Genomic DNA, 25,333 nt, shown 5'->3' on the forward strand with positions numbered 1-25,333 from the left:
AGAAGCATGTCCCTGATTTGCAGACCTTGTCTTGTCCTGGGACTGGCGCAAATGAGAACCTGCTGAGCCTGGGCACACAGAAATATGAGAGGCAAATAAGGGGTTTGAATGAGCACTGATGGCTCAGAGGTCCTGGTGTGGCAACTACCCCAGGAGCTCTTTAATATGGAGGAATTTGAGTTTACCACTCTTTAAAATGAAACAAAGCAGGGTACGGTGGTGCACACCTGTAATCCCAGTGGCTCCAGAGGCTGAAGCGGGAGAATCGGGAGTTCAAAGCCAGCCTCAGCAAAAAAGCAAGGCACTAAACAACTCAGTGAGGCCCTGTCTCTAAATAAAATACAAAATAGGGCTGGGGATGTGGCTCAGTGGTCGAGCGCCCCTGAGTTCAATCCCTGGCACCCTCCCAAAATAAGAAACAAAGAAAAGCAGTAATTATTCCCTAATTTTAGAAGTTAACCATCGAGTAGAAAAAGCAAACTTTAGTTTAGTTTCTCCTACGCTACACTCACAATTCAGATCACTTCTGCAATCCTAAAATGTGTGGCGACTTCTTCTCAGTAGTAATCAACAAGTAATTTCTGCAGTGTCTTCTGATTTAATTCTGCTCTGACACCATCTACCTGGAGACAGGATCAGATCTCACAGATCTAGGGCCCAGCTCCCAAGACTGGCCCCCAACTTCTGATGCCAACCTCAAGTTCCAGGGTGTTTTGTCTGTGCTTCTGACAGGCTGGCTATAAATTAGGGTTCCCACAACCCCCTCCTTGGGTTCAATTAATTTTCTAAGGTTGCTCACAGAACTCATTGTTAAGGTTTGGGTATGAGATGTCCCTCAAAAGCTCCCACGTTAATGCAGGAGGTGGATTGATCAGATCATGAGAGCTTGTAACCGAATTCGTGGATTAATCAATTTGATGGATCAATAGTTTGAAAAGACTTCTGTATGGGAGATCAGCAGGTGGGCCATGGCTGGAGGAGCTGGGTCACTGGGGGGGTGTGCCTTTGGGGTTTATATTTACCTGGCACCTGCTTGCTCTCTCTCTCTCTCTCTCTCTCTCTCTCTGATTCCTGGCTGCCATGATGTGAGAGCGCTCCTCCACCGAGCCCCTCTGCCACAGTGCTCTGGCTCACTCAGGCAAAGAGTAACGGAGCCGGCTGACCGTGGACTGAACCTCTGAAACCATGAGCCCCAAATAAACTTTCCCTCCTCTAAGTTGTTCTTGTTAGGTTATTTTGGTCAGAGTGATGAATAGGTGACTGACATACACGTGTACTGGTTTATTATAAAGGACATTACAAAAGTACAGATGAAGAGATGCACAGGGAAAGGCATAAGCAAAGGGCATGATGGCTTCAAGTAACTGCCACATGTCCAGATAGCTGGAAGCTCTCTGAACACTGGCCTTCAGGGCTTTCATGGAAGCCTTCTTGTGTAGGCACCATTGAAGCTTGAACAGTCATGTAAAAGTATGCTGGGACATGATCTGGTTATGGTCTGGTTTGGGAGTCTAGTTCAGTGGTTAGAGCATGTGCTTAGAATGTGTGAAGCTCTAGGTTCAACCCCAGCACACACACAGAAAGAGAGAGAGAGAGAGAGAGAGAGAGAGAGAGAGAGAGAGAGAGAAGTTATGATTTACACGTACTAGACTGAGTGGGAAACCCTGTGAGGCCCGTCTGTCCAGATTGGACTCAGCCTCCCTACGCAGCACTGCTTCTTGCTGAGTATGGAGTGGGACTCCTTCTGAGATATGGAGGTCTGATGATCTGACAAAGCAGATCAGAGAATTTCTTTATGACCTGCTCCATGACAGAAAGTTGAGGGAATAATAGTTTCTACAGCTTCCCTTGGGGAAGAGAAATTTTAGTTTCTCTGGCCCACTTTGAAAATAGAGTTATGAGCCAGGAATTGTGGGTGAAAATATGAAAATATGTTATCATCATAATATCACAACCAGAGACATCTAAAATCTCCACTAGGTGGTCCTAATCTGCACCAGATGGTCAGAGTTATCATTTGGAGCTCATCTCTTGCAAGGCAAGAGGAAAAATAAAAAGCACTTTGAATTCTAGTTGCACGGTGACCGTATCTGGGGAAGTAGACAATTTCTCTGGAGCTTTTTTAAAAAGAGCTTTCAGCACACAGGCTGCTGTCTGGACAGCAGCCTTTCTGGGACCTGTGGTCTGGAAGACAGAGAGAGGATGAGGCTGCCTGGAGAGCCAGCTGCGCCAGACCCTGAAGGCTACAGAGGATGGGTGGCTCATTTGTCCAGCTTCCCATGACAGGGACAGGGGAAAGGTGGGGTTCTTTTCCCGTGGGAGATCTTTACTCCAGGCTCATTGAGCTGGGAACCTCTGCACCTGATTATTCCAATATATCTTTATACATACGCTGGGGCAGAATTTAGCTCCATGCATAGGCACAGCAGTCTCCAGAATAAGCCCAGCACAGATTGAACTCATGCTGAGCCACCTGGACATGCTGCTTGGCCTCTCCACGCTTCCCTTTAGCATGATGCTAGAGATGCCCTCCAAGCCAGGCTGTGTGATGTATTAAAGTGAACAATACGTGGAAAGTTCTTAGCTCAGGACACAGCTCAGACTAAGTGCCCAAACATTTTTGTTGAGAATTGATACTATGGTTACAAAGTGGCACTAAGCAGAGCCGGACGTAAGTTTGTTGGTAAGTTTTCCATGACCCCCGACCCCTTCACTGCACAGCAGTCTCTTTGAGGAAGGAAAAGTGAAAGACCCTGGATTGGATGGAAGACAGCCAACATCCTTCCCTATAAAACCCTTGCTCCACCCCTGCTCCAGGCCTTCTGGTTGAAATTTCTCTGGACCAAGCAAGGCTTCAGCTAGCACATGGCTTGCTGAGGGCTGTGGCTGTGAGCAGGTCTTCAGGAAAGTCAGGGAGGAGGAGCTGGAGTGTGGCTGTGGCCTGTGGTCTGGAAGACAGGGAAAGAATGAGGCTGACTGAAGAACCAGCTGGGCCAGACCCTGAAAGCTGCAGAGGGTGAGTGGCTCATTTGTCCAGCTTTCCATGACAGGGACAGGGAGAGGTGGGGTTCTTTTCCTGTGGGATATCTAGAAAGGGTGGCTGGTCTGCTTTGGGCAAAAGTTAGGAGATGAGTTCTGCTCTTACCTTGTCACTCCCTGTCCTAGTCTCCTCTAATCCCCTCTCAGAGTTCTCTGTTCGTTCACATTCTGCTGGCTGGCCACACTGATCTCATCTCTGAGAAGTGAGAGGTGCAATCCAGTCCCTGCCTCCCTGGGCCAGCATTGACGCCCAGTCTGTGTTCCAGAGTTCTCGCAGCTCTGTGGAGTGACTCACTGAGGGGTCCTGAGAGGCAAAGTTCTGCTCCACTCTCAGGGCATTACTTTTCCAATTATGGGCCTCGACTACCCTGAATTAGTCACAAGCATCCAGAGTGCTGGTTAAATGTGCAGGTGCCCAGCTCCCACTGGAGTTGATGCGTCACACTGTTTATTTTCAAAAGCTCCCCTGCTTCTGGCAGGCAGGTTGTGCAATGTGGGAGCCACTGCTCTTCAGGAGGATGGTGTTTGGGGCTGTGGAGGGCTGTCTTGAAACTGCTGGAAGGTGACTGGATGTCAGAGGGAGATGTGATGGTCGTAGGACACATCACATGCGGGAAGTCATCACTTGTGAAACTCAGGGGCACAGGGGCACCTATGCTGACCTGGTGGCTACAGAAGTAGTGAGCTCCTATCAGGGAAAGTTTAGGCTGATTTTTTGCATAGGAGGGGGAGCCGGTGGAGCTGGGGCTGACATAGTGGTTCTCTGCGGCTGGCGTGGAACTATCTAGGAAGCTCAGAGAAGCCAAATCTTAAAATAGACTTATGTTGAGGCCCTGGGAGATGAGAAGCTCTGATTGGAAGTTCCCTTCCATTTTTACAAATTTGTTTCTGTGATGGCCCAACAGGTTTAATAATAACAATACCTACTGCATTTGGGTATCCCAAAGCTTTAAAGGGACAACGGGCTAGGGAACCATATGTGGAGGAATGAAGTGCCTGGCAATCTGGAGGCCTGCGTTCCTGCCTTGGAGGATGCAGAAGCTTCCCTGTCTCTGTGGGAGGCTGGCGTGGGCATTGACACAGCCCCTGCCACTTCTACTGCACTTTTCTGAAGTCCCCACTTCTCTTCCTGCTCCAGAGTGAGGTGGGCCCTAGGGGTTTTGAACTGGCCTTTGGAAGAGGCTGCCTGGAGAACCCTCTTCTTGGTGCACAGTCCCAGTGGCTCACTAGAACCATGTGTTTACAGATGAGGAGGCAGCAAGCACCTGGTTAGGTGGTCTGTACAGAGAACCTGAGGGGTCCAGAGCTTGGGACCTAGTCATAGCTCTGCCCTGAGTCACTTCAGGGTCCCTGGGAGGAAATCTCTCTGTGTCCACTCTGGGAAATAGGAATCTATACCAGACTTGCTAATTTGGAAGGTGGAGTTAGGCATACATTATTTATATACACACACATACATACATACACACACACACAATAAAATATACATTTATTGTATATACACACAAATATACACATGCATATATAAACACACATATAAATACACACACATAAACATACACAATAGACTAAAGCATATGTATGTGTGCACATATATATGCTTTAGTGTACTGTGTATGTATATGTGTGTATATACGTGTGTTTATATATAAACATATACTCATATACATACCACACATATATAACATATAATGCATTGTTTTAATTTTTTTTAGTTGTCAATGGACATTTATTTTATTTATTTGTAAGTGGTGCTGAGAATCAAACCCATTGCCTCACACATTCTAGGCAAGCACTCTAACACTGAGCCATAATCCCAGCCCTCCAACACATGTTTATAAAGAGATCAAATAGAGAGAAACAGAAAAGTCAGATAACTTGCACAGTTGCCAAGCAAGCAAGGGTAGCTCACAAGCCCTCTCTGAAGGTTTGGGAGTTCTCTCTGAGGGTTAAACCAGCAGCTCTGGTGTTATCATTGGAATGCACCCTTCTAAGCCCCAGTGCTCAGCACCTCTCAGGGTCTGCTGCTCAGGGGCTTGCCCTTCAGCTCCTGGGGGTTGGGCCTGACCTGGACACCTGCTCTTGGAGGTGCCTGAGTGCTCAGGAGCAGGAATGTCAGGGAAAGAGTGGTAAATAGAAGATAGGGGCAGAGGAAGCCAAGAAGGAGTGAAGCCCCAGGATGCTGAGGGTCACACGGAATGGGTAGGCAGAAGGGCTCCAGGGACCCTGGCACCACCTGGCAGGCAGCAGAGGAAGCTGGCAAGGGTGGAGTGAGCTGGAGAGTGTCGCTCCATTGGGGATTACAATTATGCTGGGACACATGCTAGGCAGAGGCTATAACTCTTCCCCTCCCCCTCCTAGCAATCCCCCCACCAGAACCCCACGGGACCTCTTGTATTGCTAAGAGCCCTGTGACTGTGTCATGGAAAGGGGTGTCCTGATTTCCTCACTAAACTCTGATCAGAGGGCATGAGGGGAGATGGTCAATGCTGTGTGGCCGCATAGACTGCACCCTGGGCCTGCAGTCCTGGCTGAGCCAGGCTCATTCTAGAAGTGTTGGAGCAGGACCAGAGGCTCTGGGGCATACCAGGATGAAAGAACAGACTTGAATTTGAGCTCTGTCTCTGTGTCTAACCTGCTGAATACATTTAACTAAGAACCTTAACTGCTCTGAGTCCATTTCCTCTCTGCAAAGTGCCATGGCCCACCAGAGATCCAATGAAGCAGGAGTGGTAGGAAGGATGGGAAAGCAGGGAAGGTGAGGTGGAAAAGCCATCATCATCTGGAGTGATCCCTATCATGGGGTCCGTCCTACGGGAGCCCTGTCTTTTCACAGCCTATAGAGATGCAAGCCTTGGCCAGCCCCCATAGTGGGGAGGCAGGGCTGGAGGCTTGGGGAGGAAAAGGCCTGGTTGCAGAGGTTCCGACCCACAGTCAAAGCTGAACGTACTGCAGGCGAGGCCCAGAGCCTGAGTTAGAGCGCAGCAGAGGTCCTGGCACCACCATGGGGCCTCTGGAGCCCAGGGCCACCCCAAACCCATAAGTTTATCTCCTTTGTCTCCCAGCACAAGTGCAGAGGAGGATGCTAAGTGGCTTCAGTGGGTGACACAGCAGTTCAAGAACATTGCCGGAAAAGACAGGGAGATCAACCTACAAGAATTCAAAAGAGCACTGAATGTGAAAGAGGCAAGTAACAACCCGAAGCAGGGGCCCTGCCTTTATATTTTATAGAGGAAGAGCAGCTGGTTCTCAAGACAGAGGCCTTACAGGAGAGCCAGGGAGTTCCCCAGGGTTCCTTTGGACTTGAGGCCCCACAGCTAAGAAGGGCTGGCAAGGGGTTGCTGGTGCCCTCCCATCCCTCTGAGTAGCCATGGCCTTCTGGGGTTTTCCTACAACACACGAGCTGGGTGCGGTGGTTCATGCCAGTAATCTCAGTGACTCAGGACGCTGAGGCAGGAGGATCACAAGCTCAAAGCCAGAGTCAGCAATTTAGTGAGACCCTGTCTCAAAATAAAAACCAAAAAGAATTGGGGATGCGCCCCAGGATTCAATCCCCAGTACAAAAAAGAAATCAAAGGAGGAAGAAGAAAAGAAATCCCACAAAGTAGAAGTCAGCAGAAATATTGAGAGATAGTACAGCCTCTCAGTTCCCTCTAGCCTTGAGGGTAAAGCTGATGCTCTAACTTTAGCCTCTTTCCAGGGAAAAGTTTTTGAACCGCAGCAGGCCTCCCTGCCAAGAAAACAATGCACTTATCAGCAGAAAAGAGAGCCAACTGTCCTCTGAGCTGACATGGGATGGTGGCCGTGTCCTTGGCAGGGGTTGGCCAGTGAGCATTTGAGTGTCCCAGGTGGATCAGAAAGCACTGCTTGGGAAACTAAAGTCGAAAGTCCCAACCCAGAAAACACAGGGAAGGAACAATTGGCCCACTCAGTCCAATGATTCAGTTCCTTCAAAACAGGAGGCTGTGAACACCTCAAGGTAAAGGTCACTCATGGTGATAGAAAGATAAAGGCCCTACCCTAGGAACCCAGGGGGAAAGGAAGGAAGCCCAGGCTGACAAGCTCCTCCCTCCCCCCAGGGAGGCATCTCAGGACTCCAAGCCCCACCCACCTTAATTCCTGTGTGTGTCTCCAGCATCTTCTGCCAGGCCTGGAAAACAGGGACTGCACAGTACGTGACTGTTGATAACTGAGTCAGCTCTTAAGAACAAGCCATAAGTGTAGGCTGCAGAGAGCCTTAAGAACCAGAAAAGCACTACTGTATAAGTCCCTGTCTTCAAGTTCACTTACCCCTTGTGGACACCCCAAAAGGGGAGGAGACAAATTCTGGAAGGAACCCGCCCTTTTCCCAGGTTGGGTAAGGGGCCACCCAGAGATCTGGACTGCAAGGCCGACAGGGGCTCTAGCATGCAGGTCTGCAGCCACACGGGTCTCCCCCGCTTCCCCTCCACAGTCCTTCTTTGCAGAGCGGTTCTTTACCCTGTTTGACTCGGACGGAAATGGCACCATCACCCTGGAGGAGCTGCAGGAGGCGCTCACCCTGCTCACCCGCGGCCACCCCATGGACAAACTCAAATTCCTCTTCCAGGTGTACGACGTGGATGGTGAGGGCTCTTCCTGGGCACGGGCTGGGTGGAGAGAACGGGCCCTTGGAAGACGCCAGCCGTCTCAATGCTAAGTTCCATGAGGCTCTACAGACCTAGCCTGGGCCTGAGCCTGGGTCCTCAGGAGAGGCTGGCTTCCTTGTCCCTCCTGAAGTCCCCCATCTCTGCCCCTCTGGGGCAGGAAACACATGCCTTTGATTCAACTTACCCAGAAGCTGGTGGTTTCCTTCTGTTCTTTGGTTGAAAAAAGAAATCACTTTGTTGCTTTTTTCTTATCATCACAATAATAGAAGCTCACCATGAACATGTCTGATAACTCAACATGGTGTAAAGAAAGCTAACACCTCCCATAACATTTTACCAAACTTCTTTCTATGGTCACACACACCCCACACACCTTTTTAAAAAATGGGACCATGCTAGTTTATTTTTCATTAAACAATATCCATATTTTTCATGTAAGAATACATTGCTTTACAACATCATTTTTATCATAGTGAAATATACATAACATAAAATTTACCATTATAACCATTTTAACGGTGAAGTTCACTGGCATTAAGTGCATTCAGAACTTCCCATCTTTCCAAATTGAAACTCTGTACTGTTAAACACTAATTCCCCATTCCCCTCCCCCCTCCTTCTACTTTCTGTCTCTGAGAATTTGACGGCTCTAGATATCTCATATAAGTGGGATTATACAATATTTGTCCTTTTGTGTCTTGCTTGTTTCATTTAATATGATGTCTTCAAGTTTCACCAATGTTGTATTATGTGACAGGATTTCATTCCTTTTTAAGTCTGAATAATATTACACACACACACACACACACACACACACACACACACTAACACACAAACACACCACATTTTTTGTTTATTCATACATCTGTCAACAGACCCTTATATTGTTTCTGTCATTTGGTAACTGTGAATAATGCTGCTATGGACATTAATATACAAATACGTTTGTGTCCCTCTTTTCAATTCTTTTGGGTACATACTCAGAAGTGGAATTGATAGATCACATCATAATCCTGTGTCTAATTTTTCAAGGAACTGCCTTGTTTTCTACAAAGGCTGCAGAGTTTTATGTTCCTTCAGCAATGGACAATTGTTCCAAGTTCTCCACTTCCTTTCTAATACTGTTACTTGTTACTTGTGGGAACTCACAGGGGTTCTTGCACTGTTTTTGAGTGCGGCTTCATGGTTCCCACATATGCTGTGTAGCCTAGCTTAGTAGTTAAGGGCTCAGACTCTGAAGCTGGGCTACCTAGGTTCCAATATCAGTTTCATCTCTGAATTTTAGCATGTTACTTATTGAGGTAATTTGTTTATCTCATTTTTTAAACTATTAAATGGGGATAATGATAATGATAATAGTATATACCCAGGTTGAGAGGAGGAATAAATTAGTTAATTTATGTAAACTCAGAACAGTGCTTAAACACAGGATAATTAAAGGAATCAGCTATTAAACTGTTATTGTCAGTTTAAGTTCTGTTTACTTAAATCCCTTTACCTAAATGGAGAATTACAGCCTACCGCCCTTCCTCTTTGGCATTAAAAACAAAATTTCAACGAATATCCTGATTTGTACATCTTTGGTGATTTATTTGATTATTTCCTTAATATAAATTCCTAGGAAGGCTTATATTATGTGTTCAGGCAGGAGATTTCAAAATTATTTTTAAATATTAAGAACAATGAAAGATAAATACAGGGAGCTAGGAAGCCCAGCCTAGCAGCTTCCTGGTAGGGGCATGGCCTCCGCTCACCCCGCCCAGGCTCTACTGCAAGGGAGGAAGACCAATCTTCTCAGCACAGGGGACAGCCAAAGCCCCTTCTTTGGTCGCTGGCACCCCTGTAAATAAATAAGCTCCCTGCTCTGCAACATGAACCTTTCCCAGCTTATACATCTAAACTTTCGGGGCCAGAGCCAGCCACTTGGAGTGCTAGCTTTTTCTGCAGAAGAGTGTGGACGCTGATTTATTCTGCTTTGATTTTTATGGCGAGTGGGTGGGGGAAGCAGTACCACCATTTGCTAAAGTGAAGAATGAAAGGAGGAGCTGGAAGACAGGAGGGGCTCTGGTAGAGGCTGGGAGAAGAGTGTTCTATTAAGTGCCTCTTCCCATTTTTGCCTTTAATAAGTGCAAAGGCCATGGTTTGGAGTCTCAGTTCAATGAGCAATGGGGAGCCATCAAAAAGTGTTGAGCAGGGGAATGACAGGACTGGATTTGCATTCCAAAAAATTTAAATGTCGATGCCGACTTGTTCCGGAAGCAGGCATGGTCAACAGCCCATGCAACTGGGGAGCAGGTTCCAGGAATGAGGTCTAGCTAGATGGGGTCAGGTGGGAATGGGAATTAGAGAAACCCCCAGAGTTGCTGACCATGCCTACTTCCTGAGCATCTTCCTCAGCCCCCTTCCCAGTCTCCCGGGGCCCCTCATCACTGGCTGTTCCTAAATACCAAATTTTGCTCACACCTGGGGGGGGTCATCAATGACCTGATAAGGAGGGGTCCGTCTGTAACTGGAGGAAGAAGAAATGTATACCTTGCCTTGGGGGACTGTTGTAGGGATAAACGAGGTAAGGCACTGAAGATAGCAGGAAACAGTTTTATTTGGCTGTAGCCAGGTTCAGAGGGCACAGCTTTTGCTGTAATCAATGAATCCCCTGAACCCCGAGTTCAGGGAGTTTCAGAGTTTTATACCCAGCATGTAAGGGGAGGGGCTCAGAAGTTCACAGTATGCAGAAGTTCACATAAAAGCAGCTTTTTCTTTCACTGTTTTGGGCAAGTTAACCCTTCAAGGACAACACCTAAGAAGGGGAGAGCTTCTTCTCCCCTTTCTATTCTCCCCCTGCCAGCTGTTACCATGGAGCCCAGTTGGTAACTTCTCTTATCTTAAAAATGTAGACATCTCTGTGAAGCCCAGCTCAAGGCCAGAACCTTGTTTGCACATTTCTTCAAAGTACTATTCTGGATATGTTTGTGAAAAACTAGTAAGGGGGTGTCGAGCACCTGGAGGGCTGGTATCTTCTCGGCCAGTGGCTAAGTAAACAGGGCGACATGAAAATAGGAAGTTTATCTACATTGGACTCTTTTACAGAGACTCTTTTGCTGACAGTCCTAAAATCAGTCTGGGTGAAGATTTCTGGAGAGGCCCAATTAAGACTTTTCAGTGGAGAAAGGGGGTGCCACTTCAGGACAAAGGTGGGAGAAAGAAAGCTGGTGGTTTTGTGGTCAGAAAGTGGTATGTTAGACTCTACATTGTAATGTGATTTTGGGCTTTGACTTGGGCCCAAATAATGATCACAATACCAATAAGAATTTCCATGTAAACTGAGCGACCAAGCATGGTGGCACACGCCTATAATCCCAGCAGATTGGGAGGCTGAGTTCAAAGCCAGTCTCAGAAAAAGTGAGGTGAGACCATGTCTCTAAATTACAAAATAGGGCTTGAAATGTGGCTCCGGGGTCAATCCCTGGTAACCCCTCCCCTCTGCAAAAAAAAATTCCCATGTATATGCAATTTCTTTCAGACACTGTATTAGATGTTTCACAATTGTCCATTATCCTTGAACCAAATCTGGAGGGAGAAATTATTATCCCCATTTGATAGATGGGCAAAGAGAGAGAGTCTATACTCTAAAGACTTAGAGCCACCATAACACAGCAAGGGGCAGAAGCAGGATGCTACTGTGGCTGTGTCTACATCTAAAGCAGTGCAAGCAAACATTCATTCCAGTCCTGTCCTGCTGCTTAGGAAGAATGAACATTTTTTTTTTTAAATGGAACATAATTACAGAAAAAATGTTCCAAATCTTATTTTAGGTGTTTTTGACTTCTTTTACCCATTACTATTTATTTATTTATTTATTTATTTATTTATTTAAAGTATTGGGGATTGAACCCAGGGCACTCTACCACTGAGCTATATCCCCAGCCCTTTTACTTTTTATTTGGAGACAGTATCTCACTAAATTGATCAGGCTTTGATCTTTCGAACTTCCTACCTCAGTTTCTAAAGTCACTGGAATTACAGGTGTGTGCCAGTGCACTGGGCTGTCCATCACACTTTTAACCACCCATGTCCACATAAGGCCACATGGCTGGGCTGGAGTGCCCAGCTGTGGACTCTCTGAGACAACATGATAAACATTCTGCTGTACGTTGGAGAGCAACAGGGCCCTTCTCCTCAACACCATCCCATATTCGGTTGGCCTCATGGATATTGAAGTCTGAGTGCACAGCTACTTACAGATTAAGCAAGTACTTTTTCTAGGCAGATCATCTTGGAAGTTGAAGGATACTTAGCGAGGATACCACTGATTCTGGAGAAAGCCATCCACTGAGGGCAAAGATTCTCCAGACTTGAGGAGGCCCTCATTTCTGTTGAGCTAGGCAGTAGGGAGCCATGGAAGGTTTCTGAGCTGCACGAAGGTGACATTTGGTCCTTTGCTTTGTCTTTGCGCCTAAAGGGAAATGGTTGGCAGAAAACTGAAGGTGGGTGACGAGAAAACACCCGCTACCCAATACAATGTGAGTGTAGGGCATCTGCAGGGCTTCTGCAGGGCTGCCACAGCTCCGCCCTCTCCCCCCTCCGTCCTCACCCGGGACAGGCAGCGGCTCCATCGACCCCGACGAGCTGCGCACTGTGCTGCGGTCGTGCCTGCGCGAGAGCGCCATCTCGCTGCCGGAGGAGAAGCTGGACCAGCTGACGCTGGCGCTCTTCCAGTCCGCGGACAAGGACGGCAGCGGTGCCATCACCTTCGATGAACTACGTGACGAACTGCAGCAGTTCCCCGGCGTCATGGAGAACCTGACCATCAGGTACGCTGCGGGGGCTCGGGCGCTGCCCGCGTCGGGGCTAGACCCAGGTCCCGAGCGGGTAGTCCCCACGTGCCCTTTTCCCAGGGAATAAAGATCTGTCCCTCGAGCAGCTATTGTTTTGCCTCCATTTTTTTCTGCACGGTCTCTTCAGAATCAATTCACAGTATTAAGCACCTACTACGTGCAGGGGGCACTTTCACATGCAATAATGCATTTTATAACAATGCCTATTTTTTCAAAAGTAAATTAAAATTACTTCTGAATAACTTGCCTAGGATCACACAAATAATTAGCAACAAATATTGGCTGAACAGCCACCACACATCAAGCTCCATTCAAAATAAGGGCAGTGCTTGGCAGGGACTGAGTTCTCAACTCTGCTGGGAGACATTTTGGAGACATGCAATTCATATCAATAAACAAGTAAAGTAGAAAAGTACACAATTAGTAAATCCTGGGGAGAAAATAAGAGTGGAGTCTGACCTCAGACCCAAGTTTGTCTGAAGAGTGCCAATCTTGCAATCCATTCTTTTTGTGTCTTAACTTTCTTGTGGGTTACTTACCAAAGTGTATCACAGATTCTTCTCTCCTTTTTGGTTGCCTTTTTTTTTAAATGGGAGAAGTAAACAGAGGTAATAATAATAATAAAAAAAATAGCTGTGGTTGTGACATCCAACACACCAGAGTTCCATTCCATTTCCACCTAACTGTGTGACAGTGACCAAGTCTTGACCTCTCTGTTTCCTAGTGTGGAAGGAAGCTGGCTTACTTGCACAGCTCCAAAGAGTTGGTGGGCCACAGCAGGTGGGGGCCTCTAGGTGACCCTCACAGCCCACACAGATTCTTCCCCTCTCCTGCCCCACTGCATCCCTCTGAGCAGAGTGCCCTGTCTTGCAGTGCTGCCTGCTGGCTGACACCACCTGCCAACCGTCGTCCTCTGCACAGGCCACGCCCACTGACAGCTGCCTACTGGCACAACCACCGCAACCAGCTGCTCTGCCTGGCCACCTACACTGGCCTCCAAGTGCTGCTCTTTGTGCTGGCAGCCAATGCACACCGGGCCCTTGGTGCCAGCATCATGGTGGCCAAAGGCTGTGGCCAATGCCTCAACTTCAACTGCAGCTTCATTGCGGTAGGGCCACACTGGCATGTTGCAGGGAAGCAGGTTGGGGGAGAATGTGGGTTCTCACATACAGACACCTAGAAATAGCAGGGCAGGATGGAATCTTAGAAATCACCTGGGCCAGCACCCAGAGATGGAAACTGAGGCCCAGAGAGGGACAGTGACTTGTCCACAGTTGCACAGCCAGTGAGGAATAACATAACTGGCAATTTAGTGCGCTTCCTATGTATCAGGCATGGTGATAAGTACATTTCATTTGGTCTCACAACAACCCTATGGTAAAGCCTCTGCAGGGCTCCATTCAGAGAGAAAAAAACTTCAGGTCACCTCTAATTTAAGTCCCAATGTGATCCTCTGCACCATGGAATTGGTCTCCAAGCATTTTGTATCTCACATGCCTGCAATTAAAACAAAACTAACAAAAACCCTTCATATGCTTTACTATATGCATGAACTAGTCTCTTAGCTAATACAGCTATGGCACAATATCACTGTAAGGCCAGACTTCCCCTTCACCATCAGGGATGCACATCTCTATTCTAAACATGCTTCCTGGAATTATCAGCTTCTTGCCAGAGTGGGCTTTGTTTCAACCCCATAACCAGTTGACAGACTTCATGCCAGGAATGTGCGGCACATGGCTCATTCTCTTGATCTCTCACTCTTGCTTTGTTATGCTACTTCCACTCTGCAGCTTCCCAGCAGTGAATCCTCTTAAGCTGCCTGCCCTTGGTGGGGGGCGTAGTTAGCTTCATTTAGTTAAAGCAGACACTGTAGTCTGTGGGTCCACATATCTAGGCACACATAAATCCACCAATCGCAATGATAAAGTGAGGAGCCTGCGCCAATTGCCCCCAGGACACCTTGAGAACTGCACGTGCCAAGTGTCCATCTGACATCTGCACTGAAGAGGTACCTTGTCAATGCACATGTTCAACGTTAGTGAAAGTTTCTACGTTTCTCATTTTGTTTCCATAGAAAACAACACATGCAGGCACTCTAGTGTTTTCTTCTCACCCTGATTCTGGAGACTCTCTTTTGGAGACCCAGCTGTGGACCTCAGAGAGCACCAAAGGCTGGGGAGCAGCGGGGGTCTGTTCAGGAAGTCCAGGCAGCTCAGGGGGACATAGGCATACCCTGCTGGGGAAAGGACAAGTGGGAGCTGCTGGGCAGGGCTCTTGCCACTCTACCCGCAGGTGCTGATGCTCAGGCGCTGCCTTACGTGGCTACGAGCCACGTGGCTGACTCAGGTCCTGCCCCTGGACTACGTTATCCAGTTCCACCAGCTCATGGGCTACATAGTGGTGGGACTATCTCTTGTGCACACTGTGGCCCACGTTGTAAACTTCGGTAAGTGGTCTAGGGAAGGGCTGGGGGGGGGGGGAACCTGGGCCTCACAAACCCCTGGATTACACAGCTCCCAGCTCTGAACATGGGTGCAGCCCCTGGGTGTCCTGCCTGCCTGCAGAGGGAAGCAGAGGGGCCCAAGGTGGGCCAGCACTCTGAGCCAAAGTCCCCGCCTGGGCCAGTATTTGATGCAGAGGGTCCCAGAGGCAAGGCAGGTGCAAGAGCGGTCTTGTGCTTGTCTGCAGCACTCCTGGCTCAGTCCGGGGCCAGCCCCTTCCAGTTCTGGGAACTGCTGCTCACCACGCGGCCTGGCATCGGCTGGGTGCACGGCTCAGCCTCCCCGACGGGCGTTGCACTGCTGCTGCTGCTGCTGCTCATGGTCATCTGCTCCAGCCCTTGCGTCCGCAGGAGCGGCCACTTCCAGGTGCCCCAGCCCTGACCCCTTTGCCTCTCCCCAAGCTGGGCTCCCACTTTCCTTTTTTTTAAAAAATTTAATTGATTTTATTTTTTAAATACATGACAGCAGAATGCATTACACTTCTTATTACACATATAGAGCACAATTTTTCATATCTTTGTATATAACCCACTTTCCTTTTTTGCTGTGTCCCTTCTGACTTGCTGCAGAGCTCAGGAAGCCCCAGGCTGGTCTGCATGCTATTTGTGTGCCATCTGGGCTCTGCCATCGGGCCCAGTTCACATGTGCCAGCTGAAGACGGCAGATTCTGCCTTTCTGTGACCTTACCCCTTTGCCCCAGTTGGTATAAGTCAGGCTCAGAGGGCACAGGGGGAAAGAAACTCAGGCTCGCCAGGATCCAAATCCCCACTCCACCACTTTCTGCTCACTCAGCCTCTCTGAGCCTCAGTTTCCTCATCAATAAAATGAAGGTCTAATCCTTCACCTTTGACATTATTCTAGGAAGTTCACGAGGTAGTATATGCGAAGCTTCTGGTCCCATACCTGGCACATAGTGCTCTGAAAATGTCAGTTCCTTCTTCACTTCCTGCCTCCAGTCTGCTCAGGATTTAGAAGGTGCAGCCAGCTTGGTTTGGAGACGGTAACTGTGTCCTGGACTGAACTGGCCACGTCAGGAACAGATGCCATGGATCCCCGCTGTGGCAGCAACAGGCTTTGAAGCAGGAACCCACATCCTTATTTGACAGATGAGGACTCTGATTTTCAGAAAAGTCAGGAACTTTCCCAAGGTCCCCTAGCTGGTGGAAGAGCAGGCATTAAGCTGTCTTCCTTCTTTTCCCCTCCCAGGAAACCACTGCTGTCTTTCCCCTCTCCCTGAGTAGGGGCCAGTGGACAGGGACCTTGGTGTCCACTCTGCTTTGCCCAGAACATGGCCAGGCACATTCAGATGTTTGCCTCTGTATCAGAATCTTCCCTTCCAGACTCCCTCCATCCTGGAACAAAGAAGCAATGTGCATCAGTCACCTCAGCCTCTTACCCATCCCCATCCCGAGAGAAAGTCAAGGCTCTGGGCTTTGGGGATGGCCCTGAGCCCTCGTTCTGTGCCACCCTCAGGCCTCAAGCTTGGCAGTGACCACCTCATACCCCCACAGGTGTTCTACTGGACCCACCTGTCCTACCTGCCCCTGTGGATCCTTCTCATCCTGCATGGGCCTAACTTCTGGAAGTGGCTTCTGGTCCCCGGCATCTTGTTCCTCCTAGAGAAGGCCATGGGGCTGATCAAGTCCCGCATGGCACCCCTGAGTATTGTGGAAGTCAACCTCCTCCCCTCCAAGGTGCAAGGGGGGGCTTTTTCCTCTAACCCTGAGTGGCGGGTGATAGGGCAGAGCGCTGGGCACCTTGTTAGACCCCAAAGAAGTACACATTGGTATAACTGCAGCCCAGGGTAGTGGAGGAAACCCACACCATGTGAGACCCGGCCCAGCCTTTCAGGTATGACCCTTTAGGAAGAAGAATGATGGGACAGACAGCAAAAGGCCAGGACAAGGGAGAAAATCCCAATTCAGCTCCATAAGAATATATTAAGTGGCTGCAAGGTTGCAGGCCCTGTGATAAGTCACACAGACACTGCCTGCTCTCTAGGGAGTCAGCCCTTTCACATAGAGCAGAGCTGTATTGGAGAGAGAAGCAGAGTGTAAGGAAGTATTAAACTCCTGTCTTTGGGAAGTCAGAGAAGCCTTCAATCAATCAATAGAGGAGGTGATGCCACCTCAGTGTTTTGAGGGTTGCATAAGAATTTTCTAGCTATGAAAGTTGGGAAAGCGTATTGGTAAGAGAAAGAATAGCTCAGAAAAGGCCCAGGGTAGTGAAGGGGCACGCTGTACTTAAGGGACCTCTAGGAATTTGACATGGCTGGAACCAAGGGAGAAGCTGGAGAAGTGGGCAGGGTGTGGCCAAGACCTCTGAGGCTTGGACCCTGCCCTGCAGGCCGCCAGAACCCCTGCACTTGTAGGAGGAGATGGTGGTGAAGTGGGGCAAACATGGACAATTCATACTCTAGCTAGATTTCTTTATTTGCTCTGTGGAAAGTGTCTCGGAGAAGACCCATTGGGAAGCGCTAGCAAATACGAAGCCCATAGCTTGTGAGGCCTTGACCCTGAGGCAGCAGCCATGGGAGGGCGGGGCACCTACCACAGAAAACTCAAGAGGTAGCACTGCATTTTGGGGTGAGTAAGGAAGGAGCCAAGGCCATCTCCCAGGTGTCAGAGTGGCACCATTGACAGAGAAAAAGGAGGCAGTGCTGGCGGGTCAGCTCTGGACAGCTTCCGTTTGAGGACTCAGGATGCAGAATGATGAGGTGCCCTGTGTGACCAGGCACTGGAGACAGACAGCCTCTGGTGGCGTTATATCCCACAGCCCCCTGCCTGGTGGCCTTGGGCAAGTTATTTAACCTCTCAGAGCCTCAGCTTCTTGTCCCTAAAGTGGGGAAGACCAGTATTTATATCAGAAGATTGCTGTGGGGCCTCGCACTCTTGCTCACTGTGCTCCTCACAGCTCTGGTACATAGTAAGTGCCCAATAAACTAGAGCTAGTGTCCAGGAGGATGCTGTCGCTCAAGGAGAGAAGCCCATGGCAGTGGGATGCCAGCCAGGTGCTGGCAGGAAGTGCTATGGAAGTCTCAAGCCCAGGAGGGAGAAGTGGGGTAAAAACCCTTTAGCGCAGCGCCACTGTCCTTCCCCTGAGTGTCACCCATCTCTAGGCCAGCAGGCTGGCTTCAGGGTGAGTCCTACTCCAAGGCAGAGACAGCGTCACCATTGGAGGAAGGGGTGGCCCAGGCTCTGCCCTCTCTCTCTGATGCCCCTGGCAGATCCAGGGCAGAGAGGATGACCTGGCCTCCCTCTTCTTTCTCAGGTCACTCATCTCATCCTCCAGCGGCCCCCTCTCTTCCACTATAGGCCTGGGGACTACTTGTACTTGAACATCCCCACCATCGCTCGCTATGAGTGGCACCCCTTCACCATCAGCAGTGCTCCAGAGCAGAAAGGTACGGCAGTGCCCACCACTCACCACACACTCGCCCAGTGCCTGCCGTGGGCCTGCTGCATGCAGCCTGGGGGCTTGGAACACGGTGCTGACCCACGTTGAGACAGAAAGTTGTCCTCAGCTCCCTCAAAAATGGGGAAGACATGAAAACTGCTCGAGTGGGGTGGCAAGGGCTATAGCAGCTGCCCCAGAAGGTTCTGCGGGGCCAGCTTGGTGGGATAAGTGGGGAGGCTTCTCAGACTCAAAAGATGAATAGGAGTTGACTAGAGAGGAGGGGTGGGAAGAGGCAGAGGGGCCAGAACAAGCAAAAAGAGGAAGACCAGGGAACATGGGCCCTGGAGGGGCAGGGAGTAGGGAGGCGATAACCCGGTTATTGGTGAGTCCTGCTCCCCACATGTTGAAGTATGGCATGAGAGAAGCACGCTGAGGCCAGCACATAAAGCAGGGCTTATTGTAAAAGGGGTAACATAGACTTCTCCCGGGAGGGAGAAGGGGGCACAGCTGGTATCCTGGTATCCCAAGAAGCGAGGTGTTCTGCCCTGTTTATGTCCCAGGCTTCCTTTGCTCTCCTGCCCTCTTCCCCTCATCTATCTCTCTCCTTCCTGCCTACTGTGGCCAGGCCCTGGAATGCTGGTGGCTGGCCAAAAGGTGGGAAACAGGTGGGCTGAAGGGGGAAGGGTGGAAGGAGCAGCCCAAGACACATTAATTAACAACCTTATGCTCCCTGAAGGAGGGGCAATTCCTGGGACAGGTTACCCTGGCAACAGGCTGGAGCAGGGGCAGGTTTTGATAAGGGCGGAGGAAGGGCTCTGAAGGAAGTAACATTTCAATCCCTCAGGGGACAGTCTGGCCTCCTTGATCAGACCTGACTCGATGTACCTATCTATACTGACTGCCTGTTTAATTCTGGTTTCAGAAGGAGAAATGGGTGGGGAGAGAAAGAGAGGCAATGTGGCCTGCAAAGCAAATTAGAGCCAAGATGGGACCAAGGAAAACGGTGAATGCAGAGTTGGAATTGGGATAGATGATTCAGGCAGTTGAGAGCCATAGATGATTCTTAAGCATGGGAATAGCTGGCTCAGAGGAGAACGAGGCATTTTCAAGGGGGGTGGGTTTCCACACTCCCACCTGGACATGAGCATTATAGAGACCTAAGGCAGCTGAAGCTCTTGCATTCTTCTTCCCTAGCCCTGAACTTCCATTTCTTTCTGGGTCCCCAGCACCCATAGGACTGCTCAGTTGTCCTCCTTTTACCCAGCTGTCCTCTGTCTCGCACCCATGCACATGCTTCCTTCAGGTCCTGGGCTGTTCTTGGGGCCAGCCCCTGACCCCTTCTCTCTTGGCCAGGCCAGCAATTAGCCTTCCCACCACAGGTGGTTCCTCCAGCAGGCAAGGGTAGCTTGCACGACGGCTCCTGCCAGGGAAGATCTTGGGTGACTCGTCACAGCAGAGCCTTGCTTGGCTAAGTGAGGGGTAAAGAGCACCAGGGCTTCTCTCACTCACACCACTAGAAGCTTGAGCTCCTAATGCCTCCCAGGATGCCTCCCAGCCCCGCCAGCAGAGCCTCTGGCCCAGTTGCTACAGCTCAGGTGCAGACCCAAGGCCAGGTTCCCCACGTGGAGCTGCACAGTCTCCACCCTGGAATCACCTGGGTTGTGACCACGGGACAAAGGCAGGCTCGGGGTTGGAGAGGACATGCCATTTTCTTCCCATATTTCTCTTTTTCTGCTTTGTTAAAAATAAATGTGTATACTCTCAGAAAATTCAGACAATAGAGAAATATGTAGAGAGGAAAATTAAAATCCCTCAACTAATTTTTTCCAAAGAAAGATCAGTGCCAGTCCTTTGGTGAACAGGCTTCCAGATCTCTTATTCCAACACAGATCATCAGATTCAAGACGGTTTTGCATACCTGGGGTCACACACCCATGGCTTTGCAGCCCACTTTCACTCAGTGGGCAGGATGTCCTGAAGGTCTTTGCATGTTGGGGAATGTAGAGCTTTTCCCTCTTGTGGCCACATGGTATTCTGGGGTTGGATACCAGGATGTTTATCTTATGGACATGTCAAGTATTTGACCAGTTCTTTTTTTTATTATTATTTTTTAGGTGTTAATGAATCTTTATTTTATTCATTTATTTATATGTGTTGCTGAGAATTGAACCCAGTGCCTCACACATACCAGGCAAGTGCTCTACCACTGAGCCACAACCCAGTCCTTTGACCAGTTTTTTTTTAATTGCTTTTTTTTTTTAAAAAAATACATGACAGCAGAATGTATCACAATTCTTATGACACATATAGAACACAATTTTTCATATCTCTGTATATATGATATGTTCACACCAATTCGTGTCTTCATACATGTACTTTGGATAATGATGTCCATCACATTCCACCATCATTGCTAACCCCCTCCCACTTCCCTTCCCCTCCCACCCCTCTGCCCTATCTAGAGTTTGTCTATTCCTCTCATGCTCCCTCTCCCTACCCCACTATGAGTCAGTCACCTTATATCAGAGAAAACATTCGCCATTTTTTTTTTTTTAATTGGCTAATTTCACTTAGCATTATCTTCTCCAACTGCATTCAAATGCCGTGATTTTATTCTCTTTTATTGCTGAATAATATTCCATTGTGTACTTATGCCACATTTTTTAATCCATTTTTTTAAAGAGAGAGAGAGAGAAAGAATTTTTTAATATTTATTTTTTACTTTTTGGTGGACACAACATCTTTATTTTATTTTTTATGTGGTGCTGAGGATCGAACCCAGCGTGCACGCATGCCAGGCGAGCGCGCTACTGCTTGAGCCACATCCCCAGCCCCAAATCCATTTTTTAAATCCCACATGATGAGGATTAGAGCTTACTTTTTCTTCTATTAGACAGAGAGTCTCTGATTTAATTCCTAGATCCTTGATCCTCTTTGAGTTGAGTTTTGTGCATGCTGAGAGATAGGGGTTTAATTTCATGTACTGAAGGGCATCTAGGTTGGTTCCACAGTTTAGCTATTGTGAATTGTGCTGCTATAAACATTGATGTGGCCGTGTCCCTGTAGTATGCTGTTTTTAAATCCTTTGGGTATAGACCGAGGAGAGGGATAGCTGGGTCAAATGGTGGTTCCATTCCAAGTTTTCCAAGGAATCTCCATACTGCTTTCCATATTGGCTGCACCAATTTGCAGTCCCACCAGAATGTATGAGTGTACCTTTTTCCCCACATCCTCGCCAATACTTATTGTTGTTTGTCTTCATAATAGATGCCATTCTGACTGGAGTGAAATGGTATCTTAGAGTAGTTTTGATTTGCATTTCTCTAATTGATAGAGATGATGAACATTTTTTTCTTATATTTATTGATTGATTGAATATCCTCTTCTGAGAAGTGTCTGTTCAGGTCCTTGGCCCATTTACTGATTGGGTTATTTGTTGTTGTTTTTTTTTTATTTTTTTTGGTGTTTATCTTTTTGAGTTCTTTATATACCCTAGAGATTAGAGGTCTATCTGATGTGTAAGGGGTAAAAATTTGCTCCCAAGATGTAAGCTCTCTATTCACCTCACAGATTGTGTCTTTTGCTGAGAAGAAACTTTTTAGTTTGAGTCCATCCCATTCATTGATTCTTGGTTTTAATTCTTGTGCTTTAGGAGTCTTATCAAGGAGGTTGGGGCCTAATCCCACATGATGAAGATTAGAGCCTACTTTTTCTTCTATTAGATGCAGAGTCTCTGGTTTAATTCCTAGGTCCTTGATCCACTTTGAGTTGAGTTTTGTGCATGGTGAGAGATAGGGGTTTAATTTCATCTTGTTGCATATGGATTTCCAGTTTTCCCAGCACCATTTGTTGAAGAGGCTATCTTTTCTCCAATTCATGTTTTTGGTGCCTTTGTCTGATATAAGATAATTGTAATTTTTTGGGTTAGTCTCTGTGTCCTCTGTTCTGTACTATTGATCTACCAGTCTGTTTGGTGCCAATACCATGCTGTTTTGCGTACTATTGCTCTGAAGTATAGTTTAAGGTCTGGTATAGTGATGTCACCTGCTTCACTCTTCCTGCTAAGGATTGTTTTAGCTATCCTGGGCCTCTTATTTTTCCAGATGAATTTCATGATTGCTTTTTCTATTTCTATGAGGAATGCCATTAGGATTTTGAGTGGAATTGCATTAAATCTGTATAGTGCTTTTGCTAATATGGTCATTTTGATAATATTAATTCTGCCTATCCAAGAGCAAGGTAGATCTTTCCATCTTCTAAGGTCTTCTTTGATTTCTTTCTTTAGGGTTCTGTAGTTTTCATTATATAGATCTTTCACCTCATTCATTAAGTTGATTCCCAACTTTTTTTTTTTTTGAGGCTATTGTAAATGGGGTAGTTTTCCTCATTTTCCTCTCAGAGGATTTGTCACTGATATACAGAAATGCCTTTGATTTATGGGTGTTGATTTTATAACCTGCTACTTTGCTGAATTCATTTACTAGTTCTAGAAGTTTTCTGGTGGAGCTTTTTGGGTCTTCTAGTTTTAGAATCATTGTCAGCAAATAATGCTAATTTCTTTTCCTATACATATCCCTTTAATTTCTTTCATCTGTCTAATTGCTCTGGCCAGTGTTTCAAGAACTATGTTAAATAGAAGTGGTGAAAGAGGGTATCCCTGTCTTGTTCCAGTTTTTAGAGGGAATGCCTTGGATTTTTCTCCATTTAGGATGATATTGGCCCAGGGCTTAGCGTAGATAGCCTTTACAATGTTGAGCTATATTCCTGTTATCCTTAATTTTTCTAGTGTTTTCAACATAAAGGAGTGCTGTATTTTTTCAAATGCTTTTTCTGCATTTATTAAGATGATCATATTATTCTTATTTTGAGTCTATTGATGTGATGAATTACGTTTATTGATTTCCTTATGTTGAACCAACCTTGCATACCTGGGATGAATCTCACTTGATCATGGTGCACAATTTTTTTGATATGTTTTTGTATTAAATTTGCCAGAATTTTATAGAGAATTTTTGCACATATGTTCATTAGATATTTTGGTCTAAAGTATTCTTTCTTTGATGTCTTTGCCTGGTTTTGGAATCAGGGTAATATTGGCCTCATAGAATGAGTTTGGAAGTGCTGCCTCTTTTTTCTAATTCCTGAAATAAATTGAAGAATATTGGCATTAGTTCTTCTTTAAAGGTCTTATAGAACTCAGCTGTGTATCCATCTGGTCCTGGGTTTTTCTTGGTTGGTAAGCTTCTGATGGTGTCTTCTATTTCATCACCTGATATTAAATTGTGTATTTCTTCCTGATTCGATCTGGGCAAGTTGTATGTCTTAAGAAATTTGTTGATGCCTTCAATACCTTCTTTTTATTGGAATATAAGTTTTCAGAAATAATTTCTAGTTATCCTCTGTATTTCTGTAGTATATGTTGTGATATTACCTTTTTCATCACGTATGCTGGTAATTTGATTTTCTCTCTCCTTCTCTTCATTAGTATGGCTAAGGGTCTGTCAATTTTATTTATTTTTTCAAAGAACTAACTTTTTGTTTTGTCAATTTTTTTCAATTGTTTCTTTTGTTTTGATTGCATTGATTTCAGCTCTAATTTTAATTATTTCTTGCCTTCTACTGCTTTTGCTATTGATTTGTTCTCTTTTTTCTAGGGCTTTGAGATATAAAGTGAGGTAATTTATTTATTGACTTTTTCTTCTTTTACGGAATGAACTCCATGCAATGAACTTTCCTCTTAGAACTGCTCTCAAAGTGTCCCAGAGATTTTGATATGTTGTGTCTATGTTCTCATTTACCTCTAAGAATTTTTAAAATCTCCTCTTTGATGTATTTTGTAGCCCATTGTTCACTCAGTAGCATATTGTTTAGTCTCCAGGTGTTGGAGTAATTTTAATTTTTATTGTCATTGATTTCCAATTTCACTCCATTATGATCTGATAAAAAACATGGTAGTATCTCTACTTTTTTTTTGTATTTGCTAAGAGTTGCTTTGTGGCATAGTATATGATCTATTTTAGAGAAGGATCCATGTGCTGCTGAGAAGAAAGTGTATCTGCTTGATGCAGGTTGAAATATTCTATATATGTCAGTAAAGTCTAAGTTATTGATTGTATCATTGAGTTTTATAGTTTCTTTATTCAACTTTTGTTTCAAAGATCTATCCAGTGGTGAGAGAGGTGTGTTAAAGTCACCCAAGATTATTGTGTGGTGATCAATTTGACTCTTGAACTTGAGAAGAATTTGTTTGATGAACATAGTTGAACCATTGTTTGGGGCATATATATTTATGATTATTATGTCTTATTGGTGTATAGTTCCCTTGAGCAGTATGTAATGTCTGTCTTTATCCCTTTTGATTAACTTTGTCTTGAAGTCTACTTTATTTGATACAAGGATAGAAACCCCTGCTTGCTTCTACAGTCCATGTGAGTGGTATGATTTTTCCCAATCTTTCACCTTCAGTCTATGAATGTCTTTTCTTAACAGATGAATCTCCTGGAGGCAAAATATTGTTGGGTCTTTTTTTTTTTTAATTCAACCTGCTAACCTATGTCTTTTGATTGGTGAGTTTAAGCCATTAACATTCAGGGTTACTATTGAGACATGGTTTGTATTCCCAGCCACATTTGTTTATTTTTGTTATTTAACTTAACTTGATTTTCTTCTTTGATTAGTTTTTCCTTTAGGGTACTACCTTCCTCTGCTGATTTTCATTGTTATTTTTTGTTTCCTCTTCATGGAATATTTTTCCAAGGATGTTTTGTAGTGTCAGTTTTCTAGCTATAAATTCTTCTAACTTTTGTTTATCATGGAAGCTTTTTATTTCATCTTCAAATCTAAAGCTTAATTTTTCTGGATACAAGATTTCTTTCAGAGCTTGATTTATGTTGTTCCAGGGTCTTCTAGCTTTCAGGGTCTGTGATGAAAA

The 25,333-nt window shown here is 46.5% G+C and overlaps 1 protein-coding gene across 1 annotated transcript in view; it reads left to right on the forward strand.

The window, feature by feature from the left end:
• The first annotated feature begins 2,864 nt into the window (after positions 1–2,864).
• The window catches only part of Nox5 (NADPH oxidase 5), a 54,729-nt gene continuing 32,260 nt past the window's right edge, over positions 2,865–25,333 (forward strand). The window contains exons 1-9 of the mRNA XM_026387831.2: positions 2,865–3,016; positions 6,105–6,225; positions 7,493–7,643; positions 12,268–12,478; positions 13,376–13,610; positions 14,798–14,951; positions 15,194–15,372; positions 16,518–16,700; positions 18,277–18,409. Of these exons, the coding sequence (XP_026243616.2) occupies positions 2,967–3,016; positions 6,105–6,225; positions 7,493–7,643; positions 12,268–12,478; positions 13,376–13,610; positions 14,798–14,951; positions 15,194–15,372; positions 16,518–16,700; positions 18,277–18,409 (1,417 nt within the window). The 5' untranslated portion in view covers positions 2,865–2,966. The remainder of the gene's footprint in view (positions 3,017–6,104; positions 6,226–7,492; positions 7,644–12,267; positions 12,479–13,375; positions 13,611–14,797; positions 14,952–15,193; positions 15,373–16,517; positions 16,701–18,276; positions 18,410–25,333) is intronic.

This window comes from Urocitellus parryii, chromosome 6 (assembly GCF_045843805.1).
Source record: "Urocitellus parryii isolate mUroPar1 chromosome 6, mUroPar1.hap1, whole genome shotgun sequence".
Taxonomy (NCBI): domain Eukaryota; kingdom Metazoa; phylum Chordata; class Mammalia; order Rodentia; family Sciuridae; genus Urocitellus; species Urocitellus parryii.